Here is a 20344-nt window from a genome sequence, read left to right as displayed (position 1 = left end):
CTTACACTGAAAACACACCTGAGGTGGCGCTGATAGAACACATTTGTTTAATGACGTTTATTGCACACGTAGCGTTTCCATTAATAACAGCGGCAAACAGACAGCTGTTGGGTTACTCAAATATATAACTTTACTGGCATATGCCTATATTAAATAATTAGAAAATAAATTAATCAAGCGATTTTAATTACTAGCTATACTAAAACACTGCCGTGAGCTTTATTCTCTCGAGGGAACAGTGATATTGAAAACATCACCGACGTAAGTTTAGTGTTTACATGATGTCCTATGCGTAAACGAATCGTTTTGACTAATGCGGCACAATTTAGTAAGTTATCTCATTATCCAAAAAGCAAAACTTTTTAAAAAATAATGTTTACTGAAGTTTCGGCCTACGTAATAGAATAGTGGAATCTAAACGAACCGTTCAAAAGAACCGATTCACGGAAATGAGTTGGACCACCAAAGCACTCAGGTGTGTCCGTGGCTCTCACATTCTCCACCTGCTGCTGCATCCGGGAGCATATCGCGATTACAGGTATGTGTGCGATTGTCTTTATGATTAACCAAGGAATTTACAGTTCAACAATTTCACAAAACAACATTTTGTTCGTTTATTTAGGGCCGCTGGCGTTTTTAATAGACTTCACAACGAGCCATTGCACTGTATAATTTTGGTAAAACACAGTCAGTACCACACAAGTTAGTCACGTGAAATTCAAATACTTAGTTTGCCTTTTATCTTAAATATTTAAATTTTGTTCAAATGCTGAATATGATTTGCCTGTCGATTGCTAGTAGTTCCCAATGTGTCACATATTAACAGACAGCTTTTGTTGGCTTTAATGTATTTAAGCTACGTGGCCATCGCCTAGTTGGCAAATGTTGTTAAATAGCCTCTGTAAGGCAATGTTTGAATATACTAAAGTCTTTACTTTTGGATCCAGCTACTGTAATCTTGCCCAAGAGGGAGCATGAATCCTCAAGAATTATTCCATGAAGACGCACAGGTAATGTCCTATCTGTAAGTTTTGCCATACAAATGGAAAAGTTTGCAATAAATGAAAACCATAAGTTCAGGACCTGTTATTTTTTTTTACCTTGGGTGGTGGATCTGACACTAATGGTGAATTATTTAGATTTGAGTGACACTGGTTTGTGTAGGGTTCCCAGAGTAATGCTCGACCATGGTGGAAGGTGCAGCTCTTCGTCTGGGAACCTGTTCTTTTCGGCACCTGGGATGGAGTCTTCACTACCTGCATGATCAACATTTTTGGGGTGGTGCTCTTTTTACGGACTGGCTGGCTTGTGGTAAGTTACGTTTTATTACAGGTTTCCAGATGAATTTTGTGTATATGTGTATCAGACAATCTGCTATTAAATGGGGATCAAATGGAAATGTTAATTCTCCTTTTCCATATGATCATCTTTAGGGTAACACAGGTGTGTTGCTGGGCATGCTTCTGGTGTCCATGGTGGTATTGGTCGCTGTGATCACGGTGATGTCAGGTGTCGGTGTGTGTGAGTGTTGCAGCGTGGGTAACGGTGGGGTCTACTCCATGATCTCCACTGTGCTCGGAGGGAGGGTTGGAGGAACTGTGGGGCTCTTGTATGTGTTTGGACAGGTGAGCAGCTCATGCCTACATTAATTATATTGCATATACAGTAGGTGGTCAGTTCACTGTTTCTAACTTTGGTGACAATCGTGTGTCTTGTTGGCAGTGTGTGGCTGGAGCGATGTACATCACTGGTTTCGCAGAGTCCATTGCGCAGGTGCTGAGCTTACAGAGCATGTGGGCAGTGAGGGGCATCTCTGTGGCCGTTCTGCTTGGCCTTCTTGGGATTAATCTGGCCGGGGTGAAATGGATTATACGCCTTCAGTTGGTTCTGCTGGGGATTTTAGCCATGTCCACTCTGGATTTTGTCATCGGGACATTTAGTCATCTAGATCCAGGTGAGCTATCGTGAATGCCAATGACATCAGGGCTCATTTGCAATAAGATAAACCAAGAGTATTGAGTTCAACATATGCTCTGTATCTTAAGGTATAGCTAGGTTTTGTGTTTTTAACTGGAAGTCTTTGATGAAACCAACACCGTAGATCCCATATTCAGCTTCTATTCAGCAAAATGAAATAATCAGTTTCTGGCACAGTTCTATATTAGTTCATGTATTTATTAAAATCCAAAATAAAACCATTACTATACCATAAAGTAGTGCTTTAGGAAGATATTCTTGCCCTGCAGTGTTGTTTTCACAGGCCCTACTAAACAGTGCCTGCCTTTCTCATATTGACATTTCTTTCTTTGCACATTTCCTGGCAAACCTGCCAGACGAGGATATAGTTCAAGTCATTTTGTATGCTAAATTTGGTGTTTTTTTTTTTTTTGTTTTTTTTTCTTTTACCAGCATACATTTCTTTTATTTCTATAATTCTCTAGTTTCACAAGTTCTTATTTCTGTCTTTTTATGTGCTTGATATGCATTTATTGTGGTAGTTGAAAAGTATTTGAATTCAGCTCGCAAGTGACAGAACATATACACTACTGTTCAAAAGTTTGGGTTGGTAAGATTTCAAGAAATCATTACTTTTATTCAGCAAGAATGTATTAAATTGATCAAAAATGACAGTGAAGAATTTTAGATTGTTACAATGCATTTCTATTTTAAATAGAAACTTCATTTGAGTCTTGAACTGTTTTCAAAATGTACAATAAAAAATGTTTCTCGAGCACCAAATCAACATATTAGAATGATTTCTGAAGGATCATGTGACAATGAAGACTGGAGTAATGATGCTGAAAATTCAGCTTTGCCATCAAAGAAATATATTACATTTTAAAATATATTAAAATAGAAATGTTTTTTTTTTATTATTTGTAATATTTCACAACAGTACTGTTTACTGTAGTTTTTGACCAAAGAATTGCTGCCTTGTGAGCATAAGAGGCTTCTTCTAAAAACATTAAAAAAATCTTACTGAGCACAATTGAACAGTAGTGTATGTAATTCTATTTAAATATTGCTTGTATGGTCTCATTTAAAAGTTGTCCTCTGATCATGCAGAACTCCAATTATTATTATGAGGTCATTATATATAAAAAATTGATCATATTGATCATACAGAACTCCAGTTATGAGGTAACGTGTCCTTGCAACAACTGTCCAGTAGGTGTCAGGGTAACATAAGTGTAGCTTTGTCCCATGACCCAAACAATGCTATCCTGTGTGTTTTTAAAAGAGTCTTTTTGATATTTGTATTATAATGGCAATTTACATGTATTTACTATTTATCAGTTTCAGTTTTTTCCATGAAACCATTTAGGCTTGACAAACAGTTCAAGATTTTGCATACCAGCTCCAGGCTGTGATCTGGCATTGACAGAATAGGCATTAAGCTAGTTAGACCTCCAACAACCGCTCTGCATCTGCTGGAAGGTGTGCACAAGGCCACTAGGGAGTGCAGAGGTCTCTTTCTAAAATAAACACACTGATTGAACTCCAAAACCAATCATAATATGGAAGTTGAAGGAACAGGAATGTGAAATCACTTGTTTTCCCGTTGTTTACTGTCATCTAGTCATCTTGGATCTAGAACTAGCTTAATTTAATAAAAAATATTATTTAATTAATATTAGGTATATTTCATGTTTTTTGACTGAAAGCGTATCTAAATGAAATGGAGCATGCTTATAGTCTAAAAACTGGAATATGGCAAAACATCTAACAAATTCCTGTTAAAGTTCTCCCAAGCTATAATCACAGAAATTTCAGCTCTGTCACACATTTTATATTTTTAAGGCATTTAAATCTGCTTGTGCTTAAAGTTTCACTGCATGAAGTGAGCATATGTAAATCATGAGAGGGGGTAAAATCTCTTTTATAAGACTATTATGGAGGTATACTTAGTTCAATTTAATATAGGTTTATAATAGCAACTAATCTTCCTGCAACAATTTACATGAGATATCTAATAGTCACTTGCTCTAAGGACAAGTATGCAGGCATTCTTAGTCCATTGTAATTTTTAAATTTTTTTTGGCTGCCCACTTCAGACGAGGTCAGTATGTACTTTCACATTGGGTTTGCAGGAAATCCATCCCAACACTTCCTGTTCTCCTGATTACTGGTTTCCTGTCCAGAGAGGAGGCAAGACTCAAGGAAAGATGGTGTTCTCACTCTCGCTCTCTCTACAGAGAAAGTCACACTCGTTGGGGTGTAATGGACTGAATATGAGACATTACCCTTTAACTGCTGCTACTGCGGCTGTCGTCTTGCTCTGATCTCTTTTAGGAGCTGGACTTGGGCTGCAGTGGGAAAAGGAGGTGCTGGTTCCTCCAGGTTTTTCCAATTAAGCTTTGTGGTTATAAAGTGATCTCACCATTGGCACAACTCCAGGGGGTTGCACGATTTAGGCCGGGCGCCGCATGGGCGGGTTACCTGCCAGTGGCAGGAAAAAAGGAGCTGCTGTGCAGATGTGTTTACAGTTTGATAATGCTGTTAATCACGTAGTCAAGGCCAGGTGGTCAGCGCAAGGAAAGCTTCATAACCTTGATGATATAGAGATCTCAGCACATCCATATTCCATGGCAATTTAAAGGGATATTTCACCCTAAAATTGGACTGTTTGTCTTTCATAAGCTGTGTGATTTTCTTTCTTCTGTGGAACACAATACGTATTTTGAAGTACTCTTCTTATATAATAATAGTGAATAAAGACTGGGGCTTTCAAGCTTTAATAAGGACACAAAACCATGTTAAAAAAATAATGAAAGAAGTTCATATGACTAATGCACTATATTGCAAGACTTAAAGGGTTAGTTCACCCAAAAATTAAAAATGCGTTCATCAGCGAATCTAAACAGAAACTAAACCATACATTCTTGATGAGCGAGGTCAAACCTCATTGCGTAACACATGACAATGATCCTCTCATGTCAAGCAAGCATGCTTGAGCTTACATTTACCATATCTGATGTGTGCATTGATGAATGTTTATATGTGAATAAATTAAATCTGTTCATCATATAATGAAATATCTTCATTTGTGTTTTGAAGATGGCCAAAAGTCTTACAGACATGAGCCAGGGTGAGTAAATGACCAACCCTTTAAGTCATTTGATAGATGTATTTGTGAGGAACAGACTGGCATTTCAGTCATTATTTACTGAAAATATTGCCCTCCAGTGAGATGGTACCACTGCGACCAAATCGAGTGAGTTAAAGGGATATTTCACCCAAAAATGAAAATTCTGTCATCATTTACTCCCCCTAAAGTTCTTCCAAACCTGTATACATTTCTTTATGCAGTACACAGAGGAAAATATTTGGAACAAAATCTGCTTGGTCTTTGTTCATGTTTTTCTATGAATAATGACTTTTTATTATTTCTTTTTACTGGCACAAAGCTAAAATTGTATGACTTCAGAAGATTTGAAATATAGTGCATGAGTCATATGGACATCATTAATTGTAGATTATTACAATGTACAATTGTACATTTTGGAGTCTGAAAGTCCCAGTCCTCATTCACTTTGGAAAAGAACGTCTTGGATATTTAAATGATAAAGAAGGAGGTCGCATAGTTTTTTTTTTTTTTTTTTGTGAACTATTCCTTTAAGGCCTAAAACGCCGAAGAAAGCTTAGAGGCTGAGCACATATCTTGGTTGTGAAATAATTCTTGGTAAAGGATATGTTTGAATTATACACTCAATCTACCATCGGGCACCAGTGTGCCTAGGCTCATGTAGCCAGAATGGGAGAAGAGTGATGATTTATTTAATTTTTTTGTAATACTGCTACCTACTTCAATGTTTTGTCAAATCATTTGAAAATGTTATTGCTGGAAAAGGTGAAGAAAATGTGAGGACAATCCTCTAGAGTGTTCATACCATTGCAGTGAGCGCATTTGTGCTAGATTAAAAAAATGAGAGCACCTCCTAGTTCTGTCCCTTTCCTCCTGCCTGTTACCACACAAGAGGAGCTGTAAGAAGAGCTTTCCTACTGTAGACATTTAGACTGTTATTGTTGCAAATACTGTTGGTTGGAAGATATTGCTGTATTATAACACTTAGATTTCATGTGAAAAAAATGAAACTGAATCATTTCACTTATCTCCTCAGAATTAGCTTGATTTTCACTCGCATAATAATTAGTTTTGTGAAGGTATGATGTTTGTGTTTTGTAGGATCTGCTCTGTTTTCGTCAGCTCTAAACTCAAAGACACTCTATTTAAGCGCCCAGAGTTGGACAGGAAACTGACATGCGCTCATAGTTTTGGGTTAAGGGTGTTGACCGGGCTCACCCACATTTTTGGCCTGAGACAAAAGAGCAGACAGGAAGCAGATCCGAGTTCTTCACTAGAAGAGTCCACATCATCACTTCCTCTTCCAAATCTTCAGATCAGAAGGACTCTCACTATAAATATCCAAACTGCAATCAAAATGCTTAGAAAGGTGGCAGGGAGGGCAACAGTAATGCCCCTGCTCTTATCCGCTGTGTCATTACGGCCTGTACTTCATGCTTATGGACTGTACTTCATGCTTAAGGGAATGACATTTCTATTCATTCATGAGTCAATACACAATATATGCGGTTTAATTTTTTGGGGGGGGGGTTTGACACCAAACTGTTACATGTACTACTGTTCAAAAATTAGAAGTTGTTTTTGAAAGTCTCACCAAGACTGCATTTATTTGATCAAAAATAAAAAAAAGTGAAAAGTAATACTGTGAAGTATTTTTACAATTTAAAATAACTATTTTCTATTTTAATGTATGTAATTATGGTTGAATTTTACATATTCTTACATAATACTTTCATATTTCAGGATTCCTTGATGAATAGAAAGTTCAAAAGAACAATTTATTTATTTTGCAACAAAGTCTTTACTGTCAATTTTAAACCATTTCATGCAATCTTGATGAATATTAAAATGGTACTGAACCCAAACTTTTGAATGGCAGTGTAACTGAAGGTTGTTTAGATCAAGAGATGCAAACTAGACTACGTCAAAGCCTTTATTCTTGCACTTGCTATTCCAAAAAACGCTTAACATAGCTTTAGGAAAGTTCAGAAATCAATGTAATTATGTAAAGATAATGCATATGTTGTGTTTTTCTTTTTAACTACTTGTGTGTTATAATTGGAGTACTTTATATCTGTTATTTCTAAGGCTGCATATACCTAAACTTTCTTTATGCACTTCCTCTCTTCCTCTTTCTCCTGATCATCTCTATTGTGTCTTATTCTCTTTCTAGCTCTCTCTCCTTGTAGCCAAGAAACTGTGAAGTGTAGGAACAGGCAGGGCTTCTGAAAGGGTGGTGACTTCCTTTTGGATAAACATGTCATTAATCCAAGAGAACGCATTCTTTCCCATCACAAGATAACCAAGAGGGAAATGGATCATGCACTTACATAGCCAGGGCCCTGTAGATCTCTCTCTGGATGAGTGCCTTGTCTCCGCAGAGGTGACACTTCCCCCCTCCCAAACCCACTGCCATCTTTCTTTCTTAAGGGGCCTCAAGATAGCTTAAAATGATTTAAAATAAGACAAAACTAGCATTAAAATATGCCAAAAAGACAAAGAAAAAAACTTTAGGGCTGCATGATTTATTGCACGATACGAAAAATAACATTGAATTTAAATGCGATTATCTCTTAAACGCGATTCTTAGTGCGATTATGAAATCGCAAAGGCTGCGCTTTATTTTTTGTGTGTAGCTTGTCAATGAAGTATGGCTCCAAATGCTAATCCATCTGAAAGCACTGCGAGTTTGAGTCGCTTATAATGTACATTTGAAAAAGCAACATGCGTCAAGCATCTTTCCATGAGAAGCATTTATTAACATCTTGTCCAACAAAAGACAACATTTAATAACGTTTTTACTCCAAACTCACTTCATAACGACAGCTGAGTGTCCTTCTGTGAATTGATGTGGCTTCTTACACAGAATAAGGCAGCCGTGTTTATTAGTCATGTTTAATCAATCAGAGCGTTTCAGTCTTCTGTCTATTCAGCTACAGCGATATGACGTGTTATCTTCTTCTGCGGCAGGGCATATTTAGAGTTTCTGCGCAAGAACGCCCTCTGGCTTTCAGATGGTGAAGCATTCACTACTGATCACAGAGCCTTATGCTGCGTTCACACCGAACACGTTACTACCAAAGCAGAGTCCCTGATTGGTTAACGCGCCGCGAATTTACGCCAAAGTTCAGATTTTTCAACTCGGGCGTTTGGGCGTCAGACGCTCAATTCGCACGTCAGCCGCGTGAACGCTCAATTCGCGTGTCAACGGCCGATTCGCGCCGCGCTAGACGCTTGATTCGCGCCGCAGGACACCTAGACACGCGTTTACATTGACTTAACGTGTAAATCAGACGCCTCAGACGCCCCAAACGCCCGAGTTGAAAAATCTGAACTTTGGCGTAAATTCGCGGCGCGTTAACCAATCAGGGACTCTGCTTTGGTAGTAACGTGTTCATGATGTAATCAGTGGTGGAGAAGAGAACAAAGATGTCGCTGTGTGTGGCCACCCTGAGCTCTATGATGTGTCATTATATTTTTTATCGAGACAGGAATAAAAAGGACCTTGCCTGGAAGAGAATAAGCGAAGAAATCGGACAATCTGGTTAGTTGTAAAACTTTTTGCATGATTTTAGCCGTTGATACTAGCCCACCTTCTAGCTAGCAAAAGTCGGCCGGCATAACCGTGTTTAATTGCCGCTACAGGTTTCCAACTGACGAGATTATGTGTTTATTCAGAGGATCTGTGCAGAAAGAGATGAAAGCCCCTCCCATGACGCAAATTCGCGTCTGAACACACTTTGTTTAGACGCGCGAATTGAGCGAATTTTACGCGCGTCTGAAGCGTCTGACTTCAAAATGTTCAAGCGTCCAACTAGACGCGTCTGGCGCGAATTTGACGCCCCAGACACGTTCGGTGTGAACGCAGCACAGCTCTGACAAGCTGCGCATAAAATAATCGCAGCCTTCCCCAAATCATGTGCGGTTTTATCGCGATAAATAATGCAGCCCTAAAATTTGCCTCATGAGCAACATTTTATTTTCTTTCAAGAACAAAGGTTCTGCTGGACTTGGAAAAAACCTGTATGTGTGTGTATATATATATATATATATATATATATATATATATATATATATATATATATATATATATATATATATATATATATATATAATATTATACACACAGTGGGGATCGAAAGTTTGGGAACCCCTTTCAGAATCTGTGAAAAAAAAACAAAAAAAACAAGAGAGATCATACAAAATGCATGTTATTTTTTGTTTAGTACTGTCCTGAGTAAGATATTTTACACAAAAGATGTTTACATATAGTCCACAAGACAAAACAATAGCTGAATTTATTAAAATAACCCAGTTTAAAAGTTTGGGAACCATTGATTCTCAATACTGTGTGTGGTTACCTGATGATCCATGACTGTTTTTATGTTTTGTGATGGTTGTTCATGAGTCTCTTGTTTGTCTTGAGCAGTTAAACCAGGAAACCTGAAAATGCATTATTTGCTGAAAAATTTTCTCTCCTGTATCTTCATATTATCCATAAATGATATGTGAAAGATTATCAGTGAACAGCAAAATTAACTTTAACTCTGCTTCAGTGTTATTTTAACTCTATGTAGAGAGGGACCATATGTTCTCTGAGCAGAGTTGATTTAACTCTGGCGATTTTGCTGTGTATTTGTATTTTGGCCTGTTCCTCACACAAAATATTGTATGGCTTTAGAAGTCATGGAATATAGCTAATGAATTTTATGGACTACGTTTATGGTGCTGTTTTTGTTTTTCAATAATAAAAAAAAATGATCATGCTGGTTTGGAATGACGTGAGGGTGAGTAAATGATGACCGGGTTTATTTTTTGCATGAACTAACCTATTAAGAGGACCTATCTGTGGCATGTACTGTACGGTATGGAATACAAGTAATTGTACACAAGTATATAAACCATCTGAAATATACAGTGTCATTGCTATCCAGACCTTAATAACTGCCTCCCTGAATGAAAATACCACTCTTGAGTGACGGTTTAGCAGAATGGTGATATCTCTCAGTACTGTTTACGTAAATGTTCCACGGCGCCTGTTCTTGGATTGTTTTGTTTGCCTGTGAACACACCCAGAGCTTAGTCCAGCATTCCCTCCATCATGTCCTCGGCACAGAACTATTGAACTTGGCATGTTTTCCCAAGAAAAAGGCCGGCCCTTGGTTTGCACGCATCTTGGCGGGGCGTCTGTCCCCCTGGGTTGTTACATAAAGGGTGGTGACGGTCAGCCGCAGACACCTGGGGCTGTGCCTGTGCATGGCTATGGAGTCTAAAACTTTAATTTTTCAAACCAGATATCTGTCCCACATTACCCTACGGAACCACTCCCTTTGATTTCATGGTGAAAAAGGTTATTGTATCGGTGTGCGATAGATCAATATTGTATGTCATGGATGGCAGTTTGTGGTCTTGTACAGGGGAATGTTTTCTAGTAAATGTCGTCACCACATGATGCAAACTTGTGTTTTAAACGAATGCAGAACATGAATTCTTCTTCAGGAAGGTTAGGTTTTTTGAAATTTGTTTTTATTGTTATGAAATATTTAGACTTATCGGTCTTATTTTTCAAAAAGGCCAACATATTTCGTTTTGGTTTTCAAAACAAATATTCTAATTTACAGGAAAACATTTGTGTGTGTAATGTCTGTCACATATACTCAGTGGAGACTGCGGTATTTCAGAGATGAATCTGATTCTTATCACTGTGTCAGTGCAGACTTTTTCCATAAAGCACTTTAGGCAGACTGAAGGTTGCAATAAACAGTCATTCCTAACATTGTTTTGTGCTGAATATGTTTATTGCAGAGCATGGATTCATTGGCTATTCGGAGGAACTGCTGCGTAAGAACACTCTGCCAGACTACACAGCTGGCGAGACTTTCTTCACCGTGTTTGGGGTTTTCTTTCCTGCGGCGACAGGTGACTACACACACAAACAAGAAAAGTAAAACTGTGATAACAACCACTGATTAAACAATACTATGCTGATATGAGAATTTATTTTTGCAATTAGTGAAGTTTACGCCTGTATAAGTTACTTGGTAGCCTCAAATTCTTGCAGCTGTACATTAGTGGCTGTGGTTTGATTTAGGATGTAGACTTCCCAGAAATCTTTTTCATGTTAGAAAATTTTCATCTCATAGTTAACACATTTTTGTTGCGTAATGAGGTTTCACTCTGAGCCTGCATGGTGTCACTATATGGCGCCAGCAAGCCGCACCCAAAGTCTGCTTGAAAAGGTAGTCTTGGACAGGGGATTTCAAACCCTGTTCCTAAAATATAAAGGCAGCAATGTAATTTTTTTTCTTTTTTTTCTTTTTTTTCTTTTTTTTTTTTATGTATGAAAACCCTTTTATATTGTGTGAAAAATACTAAGTGTGATATTACAAAGACAACAAAACATGGATGCTGCCAAGTTCATCCAAATTCTTGAGGAAAACCTGCATCCTCCTGCTAGACAGCTGAAGATGGGCAGGACTTTCACCTTTCAACATGACAATGATCCTAAACATACTGCCAAAAGTTCAATGCAATGGCTTAAGAATAGGAAGGTGAATGTCCTTAAGTGGCCAAGTCACAGTCCTGACTTAAATCCGATAGAAAATCTGTGGATAGACTTGAAGAGAGCTCACCACAGAATTTGACTGAACTTGAGCAATTCTGCAAGGAAGAATGGGCAAATACTCCCCAATCTAGGTGTGCAAAGCTAGTACAGACATATCCAAAAAGATTAATGGCTGTTTTTATAGCAAAAGGTGGCTGTACAAAGTATTAAATCAGGGACTGATGACTTTTTAAAACCCGTTATTCTAGTTTTTTAGTTTTGAATAATCCTTGAGAATGTTTCAAAATGTTATTTTGACTTTGATGGTAAGGGTTATAATGTGTACATGCATACATTTCAAAGTTAAGACTTTTATTTTCCAGGGTGTAATGTGACAAAAGGTTAAAATTTTCACAGGGTATGATGACTTTCTATAGCAGGGGTGGGGAATGTTGATTCTGCAGAGTTTAGCTCCAACCCTAAAAAAACACTCACCTGCCTGTAACTTTAGTAATTCTGAAGACCTTGTTTAGCTTCAGGTGTGTTTAATTGGGGTTGGAGCTAAACTCTGCAGGATAATGTCCTTCCAGGATCAGCGTTCCCCACCCCTGTTCTATAGGCACTGTAAATAATTGTTTCCACAATTAAATAATTGGATTTATTGACATTTGTACTTAAAGAAATTGCTAAAACAAATCTAGAAAATATCAGCGATTTACACTTAAAGGGTTAGTTCACCCAAAAATGAAAATAAATAATATAATTTATTACTCGCCCTCATGTTGTTCTACACCCGTAAGACCTTAATTTATCTTCGGAACACAAATTAAGATATTTTTGATGAAATCCGATGGCTCAGTGACCCCTGCATTCACAGCAATGACATTTCCTCTCTCAAGATCCATAAAGGTACTAAAAATATATTTAAAAAAGTTAATGCGAGTTCAGTAGTTATACCTTTAATATTATAAAGCGACAAGAATATTTTTCAACAATATAGTGATGGTCCAATTTCAAAACACTGCTTTGGAGCTTTACGAATCGAATCAGTGACTCGGAGTGCCAAAGTCACGTACTTTCAGCAGCTTAGCTGTTTGATAGGAGATCCGAGTAACTGATTTGATTCATAAAGCTCGGAAGCAGTTTTTTGAAAACGCCCATCACTATATTGTTGAAAAGTTTTTTTTTTTTGTTTTTTTTTTGGTGCACAAAAGGTATTCTCTTCGCTTTATAATATTAACTATATAATATAACTACTGTACTCACATAAACTGTTTTAAATTTGTTTTTAGAAGAAATGTCATTGCTTTGAATGCAGGCCTCACTGAGCCATCGGATTTAATCAAAAATATCTTAATTTGTGTTCTGAAGATGAATGAAGGCCTTACGGGTGTGAAACGACCTGAGGGTGAGTAATTAATGACATTATTTTCATTTTTTGGTGAACTAACCCTTTAACTTTTTATTTTTTATTTTTTTTTAATAAAACTATATGCAAATGTTTTTTTTTCCCATTGTTAAAAACAAGTGCTGTAAATAGAAAAAATAATCCCAATTATTATCATGATTTCTGTCCAATCTTTAGAAAGCAGAATAATACAGAAGTGTTATCAAATGTGGTGAATGTTTAGCATAATGATTCTTTAACATTTACATAATTTAATAAGTGCAAGTTGTCTGTTCAGGTTTGAATTCAGTCTGCATTATGTCTTCATCCCAACATACAGTACAACACTTTTGTGACGCTTATGACTTTCCTATTTTCAGAAGCAAAAAATCCCATAAATGAAAACCAGTATATATAAAATTAGAAATGAGAGAAATAAAATAATGATCTAATAAATGTCAGAAGAAACCCATATTTCCCCTCTCCATTCTCGTCTTGTTTTGCCACACACAATACAAACCCACCTCTGCCTCCTGCAAAAGACTGAAAGATTGATTAGGGCCTTGTGTTGCTCAAATGAATTGTTCATTCATGATCAAAGTTTCCTTTTCGCTTCTGTTAGAAGTCAGGAAGGTGTTTCAAGTGAGCTCTGATAATGTACATCTATCTGTTGTTCAGGTTTTGGATGGCCCCTTGTCTCCAGTCTTGTTTTCACAGTAACCCTCTGTGTGTGTAGGTGTGATGGCGGGATTCAACATGAGCTCAGATCTCCAGAGGCCCGAACACAACATCCCCGTGGGAACTCTCGCCGCAGTCTGCACCTCGTATGTGTCCGTCAGCCACAGAAATAATCTTTAATTCTTTCTTTGTTTATATTTAGCCTCTTTTGTATTGACTATACAAATACTGTAGAGCAGGCTCCAAAATGAAAACATGAGAAACGGAATCACAATGAACCTTCATAAACAGTGTATGATACTATGACTTGATGTTGTGTTATTTAATCCTGTGATGCCAAAGATGAATTTTCAGCACCCATTACACCAGTCTTCAGTGTCACATGATCCTTCAAAAATCATTCTAATACGCTGATTTTGTGCTCAAGGAATGCTTCTTATAATCATCAATGTTGAAAACCGTTGTGCTGCTTAATATGTTTGGTGAAAATCATGATAGTCCTTGTTAGATAATTTCTCTATAAATAGAATGAATTCAGCCCTGACTCTTGCATATTGTGGGAATCTGCAGGTGGTTCCTGTATCTCGTCTTTGTGTTCTTACTGGGAGCCATTTGCACCAGAGAGGCGCTGCGCTATGATTTCTTGATAGCGGAAAAGGTAATCTGATGTTATTACAGGGTTCAAAGGATGGCCATCTTCCATGGGTTTTTCCACTGCTAAGACTCATTGTCTGAGCTAAATGTGAGACTTGAGAATAACATTATTCGCAGATAAAATGTTATATTTGCATTTATTTTCATGCTAATGTCATTCCACTCATGTGCAGGCCCTCTTAACCGAGGCATTTAAGGTCATTCTAAATGCTACAGCTGGTGTACGCGTTTGAATGAGAACGGAGCCCAGTTGCGCACTGACCTTGCACATACCCTGTCACTTGGCCTGATAGCCACACAGCTGCCGGTCAACATAGATTACAGTGGACTGCTGAACTAAGCTACATAGTTTATGAATGTGTAAGCCTGTAGCTCGGTTGTGGCTGACCCACAGCTGTTCCTTATTGTGGGCTGTGGTGTGGGGGTTAACACTCTACCAGAACTACTATCATTACAAACAAAACAATGGATATAAAATCTTTTGTATTCTTCTATATTAAATTTACAATTGAAACAATGCATTTATACAGTACATCATTGTGCTACAGAAGTTCCATACACATAATCTTACTGTATTATTTGTAATTGCCCGTTCTCTCATTATGTGTTCTGTCTGATTGCACGTGGTTTCTTTGATTTACTTTCAACACATTATAAGCACTTTTCAGTCTGGCCAAGCGGAACAGAGCTGGGTGGAGCCCCCTACACTCTCTTCCCCTCTGTGTTTGTTTTTTTCCCAGGTCTCCTTGGTTGGTTTCCTGTTTTTGCTGGGCCTCTACATCTCCTCACTCGCCTCCTGCATGGGCGGCCTGTACGGTGCACCCAGGATCCTCCAGTGTATCGCTCAGGAGAGAGTCATCCCAGCTCTCGGATTTCTTGGAAAAGGGGTGGGTGCTTGTAGGGATATAATAACTATATTAATGTGGCTATTTTCAGCAAGGGGAATTTGAATCAGTGTGGTTTTGGTTCATTTTGTAAATTCCTCTTATTTAGATGCTAATCAAGGCTAAATCTGTTCTGTGAATATAAAGCAATTGAAAGGCAGAGATGTTCTTATAGTGAGTTATGTCAGATACTAATAAATGATCAAACTGATTAACAATATGCTTTGGATAATGAGTGAAATTAAACATTTGTTTTTAATGCCACTTTAATGCATTGTTTACTTTTTCACGCTCAGTGAGTAGCTCCATAGACAGGATAAGTTCCTAATTATAGTGTGCCTGAGTGTGCTCTAAAAAAATGCGAAGGAATGAATTGTAACAATTGTGGCTTTCAAAAAGCACAGCACACCCTTTCCCTCGCCTGAGCTCTGTCTGACCCCTCTCTATGGGCTACAAGCTCGCCTGAGACATCTAGCCCTGAATCAAAGTCCCAGAACAAACGCAGGAAGCACAGAGAAGACCAACCCTGGTGGACCTGGAGCTGTGCCAGCCAGTAGCAGTAGCGCCCTGATCCCACAGACTTATGGGATCTGGGTAATGACTGATCTGAGGTGACATGAAAGATGTTGTCTTTTTTGGGGGGGATGTTTTAACTGGATGCTTCCACTCATTACATAAACCAAAGAGTGTGAAAGAAATGAGAGTAATGGAGCCAAACTAATAAAACCCATAATGCAACCTTGCAAAAAATTAGAAAAGCTTTAAAGGGTTAGTTCAGCCAAAAATTTTAATTCTGTCATTAATTACTCACCCTCCTGTTGTTCCACACCCGTAAGACCTTCGTTCATCTTCGGAACACAAATTAAGATATTTTTGATAACACCTGATGGCTCAGTGAAGCCTCCATTGACGGCAAGATAATTAACATTTTCAATGCCCAGAAAGTTATTAAAGACATGTTTAAAACGGTTCATATGAGTATAGTGGTTCAACCTTAATGTTATGAAGCGACGAGAATACTTTTTGTGCGGCAAAAAAACAAAATAACGACTTTATTCAACAATATCTAGTGATGGGCGATATAAAAATACTGCTTCATGAAGCTTCGAAGCTTTACGAATCTTTTATTTTGAATCAGTGGTTCAGAGCGTGTATCGAACTGCCAAAGTCACGCAGCTTTTTTTTTTCAACAAAGGTCACTGACTTTGATTTGCTTTACACTAAATAAAGGAATACATGTTTTTAATTTCCACATACTCTGTTCTAAAACCTAGTTCTCAGATTGATACATCCTGTAGATTGATACTGCCTATGTAGATGGCAATTTAAGGTAATATAGAAATGCATATTGTTACTCAAAATATGTTTGTCTATTATATATTTTTATTTTATTACAGTATTGCATTCTTAGCTTAGCAGCATGTTACCAAAATCTATTGTAATCAATTGAATTTCCTATGGTTTTCACATAGGCAGCTATCTTCAAACTTGTTTGTATGCAGTAGACATTAAAGGTGCTAAAGAGGATGTTCTGTTTTATAAATTTTTGCAATATTAATTGAAACTGTCTTTACTATCTGATAAAAGACTATTTATTAGGTGCACTGAAAGGAATAATATTAATATACATCATCTGTGCATGAGGTTGGGCCTTAAAAACATCAGCCAATCATTTACGCAATCATCGCATAAACGATTGGCCCTCTGGCTTGTCAATCACTGCCATGACGTTCCTTGTGAGAGACGAGCGCGGCTGCGCGCTCCAGTAACTTTCCACACTCCACAGACGCCGCATGCAATGTTTTTGTCAGGAGACAGGAGTAACAACTGCAGATTATGAGTTACCTGCGGTGAGTCCGACATAATGAATCCACTAACACGACACAGCGAATGCCGGTGGTAAAGACTCGTGTCCCAATACTCGTGCACGAATTTTGGGAGGCATTCCCTCAAAACGAGCTGTGAAGGAGGGGGGGCTGTTCTTACGCATGCGCTCATTTCAAAAACTCACTAACAGTCTTTGGTTTCTCAGTCGACGAAAAATCCTCTTTAGCACCTTTAATGTAACTGATTTAGGTTTTGGAACAGCCATATATTTACCTTTCTCCCATTTCTTTATGTATTACAGCGAGGGGCCAATAAGACGCCTGTGGCTGCCATCTGTCTGACCAGCTTGATCTCCATGGCCTTCATCTTCATTGGCCAAGTCAATGTACTGGCTCCCATTGTCACCATCAACTTCATGCTAACCTACAGCATAATTGATTATTGCTATTTCTGTGTGGTGAAAACCTATGAGCTGCAGGTCCAGCAAAGGAAGACGCTGATCAGGAAGTCGAGCTCAAGAAGATCACTCGTGTCCAGCACTCACCCCCATTATGGCAGCAGTGGAGCCATCAGTGACTCTTTGAACGGCACTCTGCTGGAGTTCACCAAAGACATGGACCAAATATTTCCATTGCCCAGCACAGACACCGCTGAAGAACAGAGAGTGTCTATTCCTGCTTCCAAGTCCCGGGGCAGGAAGTCAAAGATTCCAGCTAAAGAAACACTGATGAACAGTTTTGGGTTGGACTTGAACAGCAATGGGCCATTAGATAAAGGAAAAGATGAAAGGGAGGCGGAACAATCTGTTGGATTAGATGATGATGCCACTAGCCAGATAGGACTTATGGAGTCTGACCTTACAGCAGGAGCCAAGAGGAAACAGTCTTTGCCTAATTCTGGCCCAGTTGAACTTGAACAGCTCCCAAGAGAGCAGATAGACAGGAATGGTAAGTAACTCTCTACAAAACCTTACATAACTCCTCAATATAGTGTATTTCACCTTAAATACCTTTTATTCACAGGTACAGAAACAATTCTTGAAGGATCAGAAATCAGATCAATGCAAGGTTCAGTCTATGCCAGATTTTGCAATCACTGGGTTGCGTTAATCGGTGTAAGTTCGGCAAAAAATATCCAGTGCTTACTGAAAGCAGTTCCTGAAATTTTTAATATTCAGTTCATTTTTAATTTGTATCTTTTTGTCTTTCTTCAGGCATTGTGCTCTTTTATGATAATGTTTGTCATCCAGTGGATGTACGCATTGATTAACATTACAGTCGCCCTTATCCTCTTTCTCTACATTGGAACAGCAAGCCCAGGTTTACCAACAGGTAATTGTACCTAACTTTTATTTGATTTGAGTAATCTTTGGAAAATTGGAGAAGTTAACCAACTTGCTCATAATAAACTGCTTATTTCAGCCAAATATGTGGTCTAATATTTAAACATTTAGGCCTAATAAAGGTAAGAGGATAGTTCACCCAAAAATCATTTACTCCCCCTCAAGTTGTTTCAAACCTGTATAAATTTCTTTATTCTGCTGTACACAAAGGAAGATATTTGGAAGAATGTTTGTTATAAAGCAGATCTTGCCCCCCCCATTGACTACCATAGTAAGGAAAAAAATACTTTAGTAATTAATGGGGGGCAAGATCTGTGTTGGTTACAAACATTTTTCCAGATATCTTTCTTTGTGGGTAAATGATAACAGAATTTTAGAATTTTTTTGGGGTGAACTCTCCCTTTAAAAGGCATTTTGCCAATTGGGAGTTGATTGGATCATTGCTGTGATCTCATGTGAGTGACAGGTTGTCCCATCCTCGCGCCAGTAAACACATCATCAGAGAAGAGAAATATTTTTATTAAAGATTATGAGGGCACATGAATTTAAAAAAATAAAATAATGCTGTGTATGGATAAATCAATTGTATTAAACACTGCAATATTTTGATTTTATGATCACTTTAAATGATTTTCTTGTCAGAAAATATAAAGTTACATTCTCTGCCCACAGGTGCAGCAGCTCGCTTCAGTTTCTTCAGGTGGCTCAAGACCTCGCTGCATAATTTGGGAAGGTATGACGTTACATAATCTTATATAGGCACACTTGATTTTCAACATAAAGTGTTCAACACAACGTTTCAGCGTTGTGTGACCAAGAACCACCCACTTAGACAGGAAAAGGCAGTCTGATCGACATGTTTTTTCATGATATTTAAGGGCAGGTTTACCGGATACAGAAAATACCACAATAATGGTGTGGCATTTCCATCAATGCTTCTATAGAAAACAGTGAAAAATAGAAAATGTGTATAGATTTTGAGATTTATCCAAAAGAAATAAGTACTGATTGTTTCAAAGACATACCTTGGAACACCAATCAAAATAATACAGTTTTGCTTATGGATATTTTGTTACCTTGATGCCTCCTGTAAAATTCAGAATATTTCAAATATGTTACCATTTTTAATGCCACTGTCCTGAAAAACTTTGGCATATCTAGAGATTAATTCTTCCTTAAAATTGCTAATATGCACAATTCCATATATACATATATGTTATATATATATAATATATATATATATAACACTGTCACCTTCAACTGTGGAAATTGCGAAGAGCCAGCCACTTGTTATTTTTGGTTGTTTTTTTTGTTTGCGGTATGCATCACAAGGCTCGTGGTTGTGACACCTGAAGCTGACAGTAAAAACTATGGTTATACTCAAAACTGAACCTCACTTTGACAATCATTGGCTTTCTTCATAGGCGAGATGGGGCCCTTCAGGACCAGATTGTGGTGACACCCTCTTTGTCAGCTGTCGGCATGGAGACCAGGCAGCTGACAGAGGAAAATGCAGACTTTGCCCTCCGTGATCGTTACCATCACTCCTCCTTTATCACCACCACAGACAAGATGGTACATCATCAGTCCAACTGAGCATGTAACAACCGTGCCCTGCTAACCAGCTGGACTGAAACAGTGGACACATGGGACTACATAATCTTGACTGAACTGAGCAGCGCTTGAAATTCATATTTTTATGTAATGCATTTGTCAGGTAGTACTTGGAAGACTTGGAAGTTTTATTTTCCTGGAAAATCTGAAGGAAGCTAATAATGTGTTTGGAAATTGGGAATGTGCAATCAAATGTAAGGTTTAAGATTATATTACTAAAGTAAGTTTTGTCTTTTATTTTTGCTTGACTTCATTGAGCACATAGAAGCATCATGTCCACCCAAACTAAAATGCACCCCCTCCAATTTGAGTTCATTTTGAATGCAAC

General features: G+C 38.0%; 1 protein-coding gene across 2 annotated transcripts; it reads left to right on the top strand.

The window, feature by feature from the left end:
- The first annotated feature begins 43 nt into the window (after window positions 1–43).
- slc12a8 (solute carrier family 12 member 8) lies at window positions 44–20253 on the top strand. Of its 2 annotated transcripts, none has more exons than XM_067410565.1 (14): window positions 44–538; window positions 948–1010; window positions 1165–1311; window positions 1434–1625; window positions 1723–1954; window positions 10892–11005; window positions 13754–13841; window positions 14266–14353; window positions 15090–15236; window positions 17362–18007; window positions 18083–18174; window positions 18274–18391; window positions 19075–19135; window positions 19827–20253. In XM_067410565.1, exons 2-14 carry the CDS (start codon window positions 975–977, stop codon window positions 19996–19998), a joined length of 2133 nt encoding a protein of 710 aa, XP_067266666.1. In that variant the 5' UTR covers window positions 44–538; window positions 948–974; the 3' UTR covers window positions 19999–20253. The 2 variants fall into 2 exon arrangements, with proteins under 2 accessions (XP_067266666.1, XP_067266667.1); XM_067410566.1 differs by having other exon boundaries at window positions 1140–1311.
- Window positions 20254–20344: the final 91 nt, after the last annotated feature.

Source organism: Chanodichthys erythropterus, chromosome 14 (genome assembly GCF_024489055.1).
Source record: "Chanodichthys erythropterus isolate Z2021 chromosome 14, ASM2448905v1, whole genome shotgun sequence".
NCBI lineage: Eukaryota > Metazoa > Chordata > Actinopteri > Cypriniformes > Xenocyprididae > Chanodichthys > Chanodichthys erythropterus.
Note: the sequence above shows the minus strand (reverse complement) of the source record. Positions and strands in the feature narration are given on the sequence as shown.